This window comes from Camelina sativa, chromosome 11 (assembly GCF_000633955.1).
Source record: "Camelina sativa cultivar DH55 chromosome 11, Cs, whole genome shotgun sequence".
In the NCBI taxonomy this organism is placed as follows: domain Eukaryota; kingdom Viridiplantae; phylum Streptophyta; class Magnoliopsida; order Brassicales; family Brassicaceae; genus Camelina; species Camelina sativa.
Window position 1 is genome coordinate 26604775 of NC_025695.1, and position 12578 is coordinate 26617352.

General features: G+C 37.8%; 3 protein-coding genes and 1 pseudogene across 3 annotated transcripts; 3 read left to right on the forward strand and 1 right to left on the reverse strand.

Moving 5' to 3' along the window:
* On the forward strand, positions 2390 to 4430 carry LOC104724307 (annotated as a pseudogene).
* Positions 4858 to 5442, forward strand: LOC104724308 (SKP1-like protein 11). The gene has a single exon (XM_010442770.1). It carries the CDS (start codon positions 4966 to 4968, stop codon positions 5425 to 5427), a length of 462 nt encoding a protein of 153 aa, XP_010441072.1. The 5' UTR covers positions 4858 to 4965; the 3' UTR covers positions 5428 to 5442.
* LOC104724309 (peroxidase 62) lies at positions 5520 to 7314 on the reverse strand. The gene is made up of 3 exons (XM_010442771.1): positions 6846 to 7314; positions 6451 to 6613; positions 5520 to 6115 (listed from the first exon to the last, which is right to left on the reverse strand). The coding sequence occupies exons 1-3, from the start codon at positions 7233 to 7235 to the stop codon at positions 5712 to 5714; spliced, it is 957 nt and encodes a 318-aa protein (XP_010441073.1). The 5' UTR covers positions 7236 to 7314; the 3' UTR covers positions 5520 to 5711.
* On the forward strand, positions 9814 to 12357 carry LOC104724310. Its single transcript, XM_010442772.2, has 7 exons — positions 9814 to 10063; positions 10176 to 10787; positions 10883 to 11067; positions 11217 to 11455; positions 11537 to 11736; positions 11844 to 11969; positions 12051 to 12357. The coding sequence occupies exons 1-7, from the start codon at positions 9908 to 9910 to the stop codon at positions 12147 to 12149; spliced, it is 1617 nt and encodes a 538-aa protein (XP_010441074.1). The 5' UTR covers positions 9814 to 9907; the 3' UTR covers positions 12150 to 12357.

Consider the following 12578-nt stretch of genomic DNA (forward strand, 5'->3'; position numbering starts at 1 on the left):
GCGCTGTGAGAGGGCCACCACGTTTTTCTTTTCAGCTCAGGTTCTGGCACTTGTGTGAATCGACAAGCCTCTGAAGTGCCCTGAAGCTCGCGGTGAAGTTGAGTAGTTTCGCTGTGTGTGACGGCCACCTCTTGGTGTTGACGGCGCTCCTCCGTTTGACTCTCTTTGCTAGTCGACGGCTTGAGTTTCGACGGAGATCCAGCGCTTTCATTTGCGTCTCACGACTTCGACCAGCGAGGATCTGTTTTCAGATCTACTCCTCCTCCTTCGCAAATCCTACGACGGATTCAAGCTCTGCTCCGCGTTGTTGCGGCGTGGCTTCTTCGTCTCTTTGGGTTTCTCAATTTTCAAGTCTCTTCTTGGAAATCGGCCGTGTCGACTTGCAATTTCTGGTGGTTGGGCTTATCTCCGATGGGATTTGCTGATTGACGGCATTGTTCCTGACGTTAGTTGCCCCTGTCCCCTCCGTGTGGGTCGTCTCGTCTGTCGGAGCTAATGGCATCAAATGGTCTTCATTGATTTCTCTTGCTTCCCTCCTTCAGATAGGTTTCAGGGCACCGCTGCCTCAGGACTTCAATCTGATCTCTAACTTTGATGATTTAGCTTGCCTTCAGGATGAGATCTTTATGTTTGCATTTTCTGCTAGAGGACAGCTTTCTGTTTTTGTAAGAGGGTGACCATGTTTGAAGCGTCAAGTGTATGGCATCGTCTCGGTTCTCAGATTATGACTTTGGTAGCTACGGTGGTGTTGAATTTTGGTGATGGTATAGCTTCCGGTGGTGGCTAAATTGCTGTCTCATTTGTTGACGTCACAAGTATTTATTAGCTTGTTGATTATGCTTCAAGGCCTGGTTTTGAATGTGTCTAACTAGTGCGGTTGTTTTGAGTTGAAGTTAATATTGCAATGAGTTCTCGCCTTTGGTTGTTTTTTGATTTGTACTCTAGAGGAGCTAGTAAGACCGATGGTGTTCGATGTGGTTATGAATAGCTTAAATTATGCTTTGCGCTAGCCGACTTCGGGGAATGAACTTGGTAGAGGGAGCTCACATCGTTCGCAGGATTCGGTTCGTGAGGTTCCATTTTGGGAAAGTTCATGGATTTGATTGACGAGTCGATCGAGGACTTTGAGTTTCTGCCGTTGACGGTCCATCCTTGGACCTCCAGTGAAAGGCTTCTAGTGGTAAGAGTCGATCACAATTTGGTGTTTTCAAGTTGCAGTCAACCTTCTACTTCAACTACTTATCTAGGAAGAACTTCAAAATCGTCATCGCTTCATCTAACTCCTTCAGTTTCAACGCTTTGGTCGAGTGGATGGACCGAAATTTGTGTACTACAATTTATGCTTCCATGTTTTTACTTTTTTTTTGCCATGGGATCATTTGTATAGGTTTATAATCTTCGATTGTAAACCTGAACTGTTTTCATTTTACTGAAATATTTATATTCTTAGCAAAAAAAAAAAAATCAACTAACTAATAAAAAAATATTCAACGGAGAATTCTGGTATCCCGTCTAAATTCTTACTTAATCTCTTTTAATAAATATTGTCTAATGAGTAATTATTTAAAAGAGAACGAATATAAGAAAAAAAATTCAGATGGATACGGAACGAGACGAGACGAGACAGGATGGGATGAGATGGGTTAAGACGGGACAAGAGGGGATAGGTTGGGACGTGAGGGGATGGGATGGGACGGGACATGTTTTCCATTCTAAAGTAAATACGTTTAGGTTTATTTAAAAAAAAAATACATGAAAATAACGCACATGTGCTATAGCACCAAGGTTAATATAATTTTTACTCATTTTACTTATTCAAAATTAATATGAAAATATTTTGTCTCGTGCCATAGCACGGATTACTACGTAGTTGATATGTATAAATGACTATTAAAGCTAAGAGATTTATTTTTTAAAATGATAAATTTCTTTTTCCTAAAGGAAAAATAAGGTTATCACAATAGTTAAAATATATATATAGTATAAGATTTTCAAGCCTTAAAAACTCAAATGGAAATTAAAATCTACAAAATAAACCATAAGTTTAAACTCAACATTGAAAAGAGAAAAATTTGTCGGTTACTTATAAAATTTGTCTTTTTTCTTTCCCAAAATCATAAACCATTTAATTTCTTATAAATCATTACTTGTTGTAACCGGTTTGGTTCCCGGTTCGATCAGTTGGCAACCGGTACAATCAAATTTCTAATTAAGATAAAGGCACGTGGCACAGCTTACCCGAATCGTAGTGGTCTCCATGTAAACAGCAGGAAAATGTGACCCACGTAATTAGAAAGAGGATCCACAAATATTAATTCAAAACGCAGCGTATTTTCAAACTCTTCTTCTTCCTCAGCGTATAAAATTTCTCATTTCGTCAATTTTATCAGATCCAACTTGGATCATCCAAGGGAAAAAAGAAAAAAACACAGAGAGAAGCTTCTAAAACGATGCCGTACTACACAAGAGATGAGAACGACGTCGACGATTTCGATGAGTTTGATCCAACGCCGTACAGTGGTGGTTACGACATCACCGTGATCTACGGCCGTCCGATTCCACCTTCCGATGAGACTTGTTACCCTCTCTCCTCTGGCGTCGATGACGATGACGAATACGAGAGACCTGAATTCACTCAGATCCATGAGCCTTCTGCTTACGGAGATGAAGCTCTTAACACAGAGTACAGTAGCTATTCTCGACCCAAGCCACGACCCGCATTCCGACCCGATTCAAGTGGTGGCGGTCATGTTCAAGGTGAGAGACCTAATCCTAGTTATGGATCTGGATCCGGTTACGGTGGTCAGACGGAGAGTGAGTATGGTAGGAGGCCTGAATCTGGATATGGTGGTGAAACGGAGACGGAGTATGGTCGGAAACCTGAGCAGAGTTATGGTGGTAGAACGGAGACTGGATCGGAGTATGGATCTGGTGGTGGAAGAACTGAGGTTGAGTATGGAAGGAGACCTGAATCGGGGCTTGGATCTGGTTATGGTGGCAGATCGGAGTCTGAGTATGAGCGTAAGCCTAGCTATGGTAGGTCTGAGGAACAAGAGGAAGGTTACAGGAAGCCTAGCTATGGAAGATCTGAGGATCAGGAAGAAGGAAGTTACAGGAAGCCTAGCTATGGAAGATCTGAGGAACAAGAGGAAGGGAGTTACAGGAAGCCTAGCTATGGAAGATCTGAAGATCAGGAAGAAGGAAGTTACAGGAAGCCTAGCTATGGAAGATCTGAGGAAGGAGAGGAAGGTTACAGGAAGCCTAGCTATGGAAGATCTGAGGATCAAGAGGAAGGGAGTTACAGGAAACCCAGTTATGGGAGGTCTGAGGACCAGGTGGAGAGTTACATTAAGCCTAGCTATGGAAGATCAGAGGATCAGGAGGAAGGGAGTTACAGGAAGCCTAGCTATGGAAGGTCTGAGGATCAGGAAGAAGGGAGTTACAGGAAGCCTAGCTATGGCCGTCGCAATGACGATGATGATGATGAGCAGCGCAGGGACCGTTCTGGTTCTGGTGATGAGGAAGGGAGCTATGGTCGCAAGAAATATGTAAGTCGAAGAAATGAATCATTTCGTTAAGTGGAATTGTACATAGTGTGACTATATCATTTCGTTTAGTGGAATTGTGCATAGTGTGACTCTAGATTGTGTGGAATATAAGTTTTGATTTGTTCAATCCTTTGTTAATCATAGTGTAGTAGAGTTATCTCCATATTGGATGGTTCATGTTCCATTGATGATCTAGCCATCTATGAACACCCATTTTAAAGAACTCTGTTTACAGTCACTGTTGGGATACATGTTAACAATTATATCTCTGTTTCACATTCTGAAATAGATTTGCTTGAGTTTGCTTGATTAGAAAACTAGTTCTAGGATTCCATTTGAATTTTGCTGGTTCAGTATTGGAATGGATTTGGATAACTTGCTGGTCTTAGATACATAACATCTCTTATCCGTTTTTATGGTTGTTCACAGCAGTGGGCATCATTAACTCTATGTCACTGTGTATTGAAAAGTAGTAGAAAGGATGCAGTAGTTGCTTAACCTAATCATCTCTGTACACAATTTGCAGGGTGGCAATGACTCTGATGATGATGAGGAGAAGAAGAAGCACCGTCACAAGCATCACCACCAGAGACGTCGTGATGAAGACGATGATTAAACCCCTTCTTTGCTGGAGGGTGTGATGAGAAAGTGTGTTTGCTTAGCTTCAAATATCTACTAAATAAAGAGCTAAGTCACATATCTTTCTACATAATTTATTTCGACGTTGGTGTTGTGTTTGTTTGAATCTCTATATATTACTGCAGAGCCTGTGTTTGTACTGGTTCATCATAATAAGACCTTGAAGTGTTATTGGGTCACAATGTAACTGTTGTTACTCTGTTTCGTTTCTTATCTATTGTTTTGTGTTATGATTTACCTTTATATCCTTATAGCTCTGAACTGGAATCATATGGAAACTTTGTTGAACCAAATGATCATGAGTCTTGTTACACCATAGTCTTGTTGTTTATTTCGAAATTTTTACATGTTCTTCCTTCTCATTGACTTCAAACTCTTGAAGGTGCCTTTTCCTCTTACCTTAAATTTTAAGACATAGTAGAATTATGTCATAATTATGACTAGTGTAGTGGTTATTTTATTTTATTTTTGGATAAAACTAGTGTAGTGTTACAATGATATGTGTAGGTAAATTAGAATTGACCCGGTTTGTCTCGGTTTACTCCAGTGAAATTACCTTTTCTGAAAAGGAGTTATTTGCCTTTTTATTTATTTGTTAAAAGAAACTATTTCCATCTCAAAAAAGGAATGGTTGATTTAACCGACTCTTAGGGGTTATAAATACGGCGTTCACAACTTCATCACCTAAGAATTCAATCGCTCTCTCAATTCTTAAAACTTTTTCTCATCAAATTCGCTTTCACAAAGAGAAAAGATCTCAACCAACAAGGAACAAACTATGTCGACGAAGAAGATGATCATGTTGAAGAGCTCCGACGGTCAGTCGTTCGAGGTGGAAGAGGAGGTCGTGATCCAATCGCAGACCTTAGCGCATATGGTTGAGGACGATTGCGCCAGTACCGAGATCCCCCTTGCTAACGTGACGAGCAAGACTCTAGCCCTAGTGATGGAGTACTGTAAGAAGCACCACGTCGATGACGCTAACCCAATCTCCGAGGAGGAACTCAAGACCTGGGATAAGGAGTTCATGGAAACAGATCAATCCACGATCTTTGATCTCATTCTTGCTGCGAACTACCTAAACATCGCAAGCTTGCTTGACCTGACGTGCCAAACTGTTGCTGATATGATCAAGGGCAAAACTCCAGACCAGATTCGTGCACACTTCAACATTAAGAATGATTTGACACCTGAGGAAGAAGAAGAGGTTCGTAAGGAGAATCAATGGGTTTTTGAATGAGCGGATCATGGAATCAAAACATTAAGCAGCTTTCTTTCTTTTCTTTAGTGTGTGGTTTTCTTTTTCGATTTCTTGATCAATGTAGATGAAAATATGAAACTAAAACTTTATTTATTCCACCAAATCAAACAGATTGAAATGGGATACAAATATGAGCAACCCACTTTTTTGGGTTCTCTCATTCCTTTCTAATCAATCGGTTTAAATATTTTACAAAAAATAAAGTCAAACTCTTAACAAATCAAACATTCAAATAAATTAGCCATAAAAACCTTAATCAATGATTAATTAACAGCAGAGCAAACCCTACGAATTTCTCCACTTCTCCCTGTCTTCACACCAATATTACTCATCTTAACCATTGACCTCGCGAACTGAACATTGAAGTTGCTGCTTGAAGCCATGAACTCTTGCACTATGGATTTTGTAGTGGGATTAGTCCAAAGAACGTGATCGGATTGAAGAATTCCTCTACCACGGCTGAGATTGTTGAAGAAGGATGTGTCAAATGTGTTTCCACTTCCATTGTCAAGATCCACACGAGCTGATCCGTCTCCGTTTTGGGGACAAAGTCTTTGAAGTGTTGGTACAAATGTTTGGTCCATGGTTGGATCTGCTGTGTTTCCGGTCGAGTTGAATATTCTGTTCGTGAAGAACCCACATGCAGCTGTTCCTATCGTGTGTCCTCCTGTAAAATCATATATATATTCATAGTCAGATTAATACCAATTATATATAATTGAAAAAAAATAAAAAATAAACATATGCTGTTAAAGGGAGATATTACATATTTTGTATCATTTTCTTAAAACCAAAAAAAAAAAACCAATCCTATAAGAGAAACCTTGATTAAACACTCCTACATCTCCTATACATTATAAGGAGACTCCATCGTTCCAAACTACTGTATTGGGTCTATTCTATTTTTAGTAAAATATCGTACAATAGGAGACTCCATCGATCGAAACTACTATATTGGGTCTATTTTGATTTCTAAACTGTAATGTTTGTAAAGTTACTTACCAACAAGAGCGACTAGATCGCGAGTGGTGAGGCGAAAAGCGGAAAATTTCCTCTGCTGAATGGCGAGGGGGTCACTTGGAGAAGGGAGATTGTTAACGTTCGTTGCCAAGGAAACTCGTCCATCTCTACGTCCCGTTGGGACTTCCCAGCGTTGTCCTTGCGTCTATATGCATCCATACACAATCGTTAACATTTTCGGATTTTTTTTTTTTACCAATACAAATTATAGAGGTAAGTAGGTAACCATATAAACTTAATGTTGCATAGAAGTCTAAAAATCTAATTTTACGAAACATTTTTTTTTAAAAAAAAAATCTTTCTTTTTTGGAATATGTAGACAAATTATGTTATGATATTTATATTTCATATTTGTATTAGTATATTAATTTACTTACGAGGGCGACGGAGTCACGAGCCGCTAATGTTAAAATATCAGCACAAGAGACAACACCAGGACATGCCACCTCGAGCTGCGTCTTGGCATCGTCAATGACCTCGAAACCACGGAGGTTAGTGTTTGCACCAGCGGTTCTTTCAGAGTTAGGTCCCGCTAAAAGCACCGAACCATCACAACCTTGAACGAAGCAATCATGGAAATGCATTCTCAATAACCCGGGTGCAATCCGTGGATCAGAACCAAAGTGAGATGTCACCGTGGTCCGAACAATCGTCTCGGCATTGGGGCACGTTGTCGAGTAGAACCCGATCCTCGTACTTTGACCATAAACTGCGATGAGACAACTAAGGAAGACTATGAATGAACAAAGTGATCGGACCAAACCCATTTTTTGTTCCTTTTTAAGACAAGATTTGAAGTGTTTTGAGATAGTAGATAGCGTTTGCTTAGGAGATGCATGGGAAGTGATACGGGAACGTGAGTAACTTTATAGAGGTATTGAGAAGTCAAAGGGTGACATTGAAGTCATCCAAATCGGCTACAGTGTTGAGGTCATTTGGATATATCAAAAAACTGAAAAGCGCGTTTTGTAATGGTCATGAGCTGGCTCCGCGCGTTGACGACTGCATAACCATGTTTGGTTTGTTTTTTTCCCTTTTGTACGTTTCTGTTAAAATCGATTATTTAATTAATTGTCTAATCATTGTATTTTGAATGTGAGTATAAAATATTCTTTTTGTAGTAGATATACTTTGATTCAACTCTTATTCTTTATTAAGAAAAAAATCGTACTAGCAAGTGCATGAGGTTTTCATTTTAGAATAATGTAGCGACTTTGGACTGGTTAAACGAATAAAGTGTTAAGATATTCAAACACATTGAACATTCACTATTTAACAAAAGTCCACTGATCCTGATCCATCGTATGAGATTGATGTATTGACCGGAACATATTAAGTCTTATAACAAAACAAACCAAAAAAAACAAAACAGTATAGTTTTTTTTTATTAATGATTATAAGGTTTTGAACATAAGCTATATGAATATGATTGATTCCGTTTAAATAGTTCGAATTTTCTAGTAATCTGGAAATGGAAGAATGATGTCGAATCTTTTCAGTTCGATTTGGTAAAAGAAGTTTGGTTCGATCAGGGTCGGGTTACTAGACAATAGGGTGGGATCTCCGAATGCAGCTCGATTTGAATTTTAATTTTGAATAAGGGTTTTGAACAAGCTTCCTCCCCATGGTTCCCAATTCCTTTGTTTGATTCGTGTTTGTAGATTAAGAAAAACCAGAAAAATGCATGGTTTAACGCACTCTTAATTTGATCAACCAAAAGACCCGTCTTCACAGTTCATGTGTTGCAATAGAAGAATAAAAAAACTAAGCCAGTGGTTAGTAATATGTATGATCATGACTGTGTATGACAAAGTCTCAAATAATTTTTCACTCAGTTAGTTATCCCAGTTTTGCTAGTAATAAGATCTGTTTGAAATTTTGGAATATGTAGCGGCCATAACTCATGCTGACGAACAAACTATCGTTGTTTTGGTCCATATGATTTTTTTCTGCAATTAAAATAGATTGAAATTTTGTAACAGAATAGTGACATACCAAAATAGAGATCGTTTTCTATAAAATCCATAAGCCTTTATGACAGCATTCATATTTCTTAAATATCTATATATATATATATATATATATATATATATATATTGTTTTTGTCAATGGAGATGTTATTTTCCTATCAAAATCAATGCATGACAGTTTACAAAGACTTGGAACAATTCAAATATCGATGATTACTAACTAACTATTAGACTGAGCTGGAGATAGATCATTTATCCTTGTAATGAACTGATCTCTTTGTTGTGAATTTTTATAATATAATATAGTGTCAATTTTTTTTTAACTAAAATTTATTCGAGCCATTGGCTTTTGCCCCTTTGGCCTTTGCCACCCCCTAGAAACAGGCCTGTTTAGAACCTTGATCTATATATGATGTTTTAGAAGTTAGAACTTTAGTGTTTTTGTTAAACATATCCAATTTTATATTTGGTCTTGATTAAACATTTTTTTTAGTTATAGATATATGTAAAGTGACCTTTTTTCAGATCGTTTGTAGCTTCATAAAACATACATATGGCCGGTTGTGACTTATATTTATTGAAGTTCTATCTCGCATAGTACTATGAATTCATGCTGATTTCGATTTTTCCGACTATTTTTTTATTAAAAATTAATACATTTAAATATATAACTATAACAAAATATAACTAGTATTTTAAATTATTTAATTATATTTTGGGTACTTTGGATATCTTTTCGGATTTACTTTAGTTCAGGAAACTACGAAATGTTAAAGACATGTATGAGTCTTTATGATTTCGATTCCGCTTGGTTTTTCTTAATTAAGTCGGTTTAATTCCAACTTGTTTTTATCGGATTCAAATATTTTGTCTAGTATAGAATCTTGAAATCGGCCCATTTGCAAAACCACATTCCTCAAATAGAGAAGAAGCTGAATTAAAAGATAATTAGATAGGAGATCACTCGGTTATAATCTTGAAAATTTGTCCATATATAATTTTCTTTTTTTGCAAAATCGGTTACTCCGTTTATAACTTTTCATTTGAAGTTACTTTTTTGTTTCTATTTTAATTATTCTAGTGCAATTTAAATTATGAAAAAAAAAATTATGCGGTCAAATTTTAATGCCTAAATGATTTGTGTATTATAAGATAAGTTCAAGTAATTGAAGTTTTGAAAATCATCCTAACTATTATAAAAAAAAAATCCTAAAATTAACCTCTATCATCCAAAATTCAATTGGAGAATTCGGTTTAAATTAATCAGGTCCGGTTCTGATTTTCCCGAACCGGAACCGGACCAACATACGTGGCGAGGCGAATCGTGAAATATCTCTATGGAACTGTTCAAAAATGTCTCTTTGTTTCTTATAGACCAATCAATCATGGACTCCAATTTCTAAAAATCTCTTTTGTGGTCTTTCCAATTTCGGATTTTTGAATCTTCTCCGATCATCTTCATCACCACTATGGGTGCTTCATCTTCAACAGACAACAAAGAATCATCTGAGAAACGAGAAATCGAAAGCCTCGCCGCTTCAACCGGAGCTCTTCCTCTGCTTCAACGTTCCTTCTCAAAGCTCGTCCATTCTCAAACCAATACAGTTCCTTTTCAATCCTTCAAGGTATATTATTTCGTGGGTTTGTAATTGAATCGTGAATGGTCTAACTTAGGGTTCTAAAAATTGGATCTTTACTTGAATCTGAGAACAGTTTTTGGTTTTTCTCTTCTTGTAGAAAAGTTTTGGTTTGAGCTACGATTCAATTACTTCTGAAGGAGGGCAAAAAGTTCCAGACTCGTTTCCCAGATTGTTGGAGTGTTTAGGATCGTCTTTAGTAGATTTGTTCTTCGTACCTGACAAAGAAGGATTGAGTTGGGTTGAGTTTGCTAGTGGTTATGTCAAATGCTGTGGGAGGATGTCATCTTCGATGTCTTTCAACACTTTGTTGAGAGTTTACTATGTGACAGCTAAAAATGCAGGCTTTTCTCCAAAGCTTGAGTTTGAATCTGATGAATCTGATTGTAAGATTAGCGGGTCGATTTCGAGTTCAGAGTTGCTTGTGTTTCTTTGGTTGTGTTGGACAATGTCGTGGGATGGTCGGACTTCTAAAGCTGCTGAAATGAAAGGGTCTTTGTTTCTTCCGGATATAAGTCATCTGGTTCTATCAGCACTTGTGTCTTGCATTGAATCTGAATCTGGAAACAGTTTGGATGTTTGGGAGACTGATGTTTCTGGATTAGAACTCGAACTTCCTATTGGGAAATTCCTAACGTGGGCTTTGACAACAGTTCCTAGCCTCACTGAGTGCCTTTCTCACTTTTGTAATTCGAGACTTCAAAATGTTAAGGTATTCTCTCTTTACTTTTCTGGTTATGTATAAAATGGTATTGAAGTTCTAAAAGAAAGGTGAGAGATGTGAAGTTTGGATTGATGAATTTGCAGGATGGATCTGGACCTTCAAAGTCTACTGCTGTAGATGATTCTGCGCCCAAGACAAGTGAAAACACACTTCTAACATGTGGAAGGGCATGGGCGATTTCTTTGACGAGCAAAAGTACAATAAGCGAGGAGATTTTGAGCTCATGCTTTCCCTGCAATGACAATGAAACAAATAATCTTCTATACCGGTAGCCCTCACTACCTTACTTCTGAGCAACTTGTTTATCTTTCATGTGTCTTTCATGTGATTTAAAATTGCCATTCTTGTGTACATCAACTTGTTTTTTGAACATTCTGTCTCTACAATGTATTTATGTTATGTTTGTTTCTCTTTCAGCTCATACTATCACGGGAAAGGCATGAATCGACTGTGGTCCAATGTTGAAGGGTATCATGCTCCGATACTAGTGATAATTTCTGCAAGCTGTGAAGTCGAACACAAGGGTACTTCAAGCGAGAGGAAATGGGTCATTGGTGCAATCTTGCAGCAAGGTTTTGAAAACAAAGATGCATTTTATGGAAGCTCAGGGAACTTGTTCTCCATAAGCCCGGTCTTTCACTCATTCTCATCTTCTGGTACTTCACTAATCGAAATTTTCTTTAGCTCACTCGATTTTCCATTAGTCCAGTCTTTCATACTATTGTGTTAATCTTCAGGCAAGGAGAAAAACTTTGCGTATAGCCATCTGCATCCCGCTGGTGGAGTTTACGATGCACACCCTAAACCTGTTGGAATTGGATTCGGTGGAACTCTTGGAAACGAGAGAGTTTTCATTGATGAAGACTTTGCTAAAATCACAGTCCGTCATCATGCAGTTGATAAAACTTACCAGTCAGGCTCTCTTTTCCCAAACCAGGTAAACCTCAAGCATCTTGATTCCAGAAAACCAAATCTCAATGCTGGTCAAGTTTTGTGCTCTCTTGTATCTGAATAACATCTCTTGCTAAATATTTAATTCTGCAGGGTTATTTACCAGTAGAGGCTTTGGTTTTAGATATTGAAGCATGGGGATTAGGTGGAAGTAAGGCTAGGGAAATTCAACAAACATACCAGAAAAGAGAAGAGCTTTTCACCAACCAACGTCGAAAGGTAAACAAAGAATAACACAAAAAGAGCATAACATCGAATGCACAAAGGTTTCCAAATTTGACACCTTTGTTTTATCTGCAGATCGACTTGAAGACATTTACGAATTGGGAAGATTCACCTGAGAAAATGATGATGGACATGATGGGTAACCCTAATGCTCCTAGAAAGGAAGAGAGGTAAAATAGGAAGCACGAGGACTGGTTTAATATATGCACATACGTTTTTTAATTGAGATCTTGTCTGTACAATATATATAAGCAAGAAACTCTTTTGCTGTTATGTGCTCGTCTTGTGGATTCAATGTGTAAGTTATGTATACTATCGTTGCCAAAAACTCAAACTGGTCTTTCTAAATAAAAACACAAATGGAGATAATGATTTGATATTATTTGCCCATAAAATTTGTTTTTATTCTTAATAGAGCTTCCACCAGCATTGTCTTAGCCATGGTTCCTGATCAAAAGAGTTCATCCATATCTGGTTCACATAATAAACAAAGAACAAAACAAATCTATCTGTCCAAACCCGAAACCAAAAAGCTTAGCTTGAGATACATATCGAGTTGCAGCGTACTGAGTGAACATTCCCAAAAGCTAGTCTTGCCAATTC

Coding starts and splice junctions, on each gene's coding strand:
- LOC104724308 (XM_010442770.1), top strand. CDS start 4,966: ATGTCGACGAAGAAGATGATCATGTTGAAGAGCTCCGACGGTCAGTCG.
- LOC104724309 (XM_010442771.1), bottom strand. CDS start 7,235: ATGGGTTTGGTCCGATCACTTTGTTCATTCATAGTCTTCCTTAGTTGT. Junction 6,614..6,845: donor CTCGTGACTCCGTCGCCCTC/GTAAGTAAATTA, acceptor GGATGCATATAG/ACGCAAGGACAACGCTGGGA. Junction 6,116..6,450: donor CGATCTAGTCGCTCTTGTTG/GTAAGTAACTTT, acceptor ATGATTTTACAG/GAGGACACACGATAGGAACA.
- LOC104724310 (XM_010442772.2), top strand. CDS start 9,908: ATGGGTGCTTCATCTTCAACAGACAACAAAGAATCATCTGAGAAACGA. Junction 10,064..10,175: donor TTCCTTTTCAATCCTTCAAG/GTATATTATTTC, acceptor CTCTTCTTGTAG/AAAAGTTTTGGTTTGAGCTA. Junction 10,788..10,882: donor CGAGACTTCAAAATGTTAAG/GTATTCTCTCTT, acceptor ATGAATTTGCAG/GATGGATCTGGACCTTCAAA.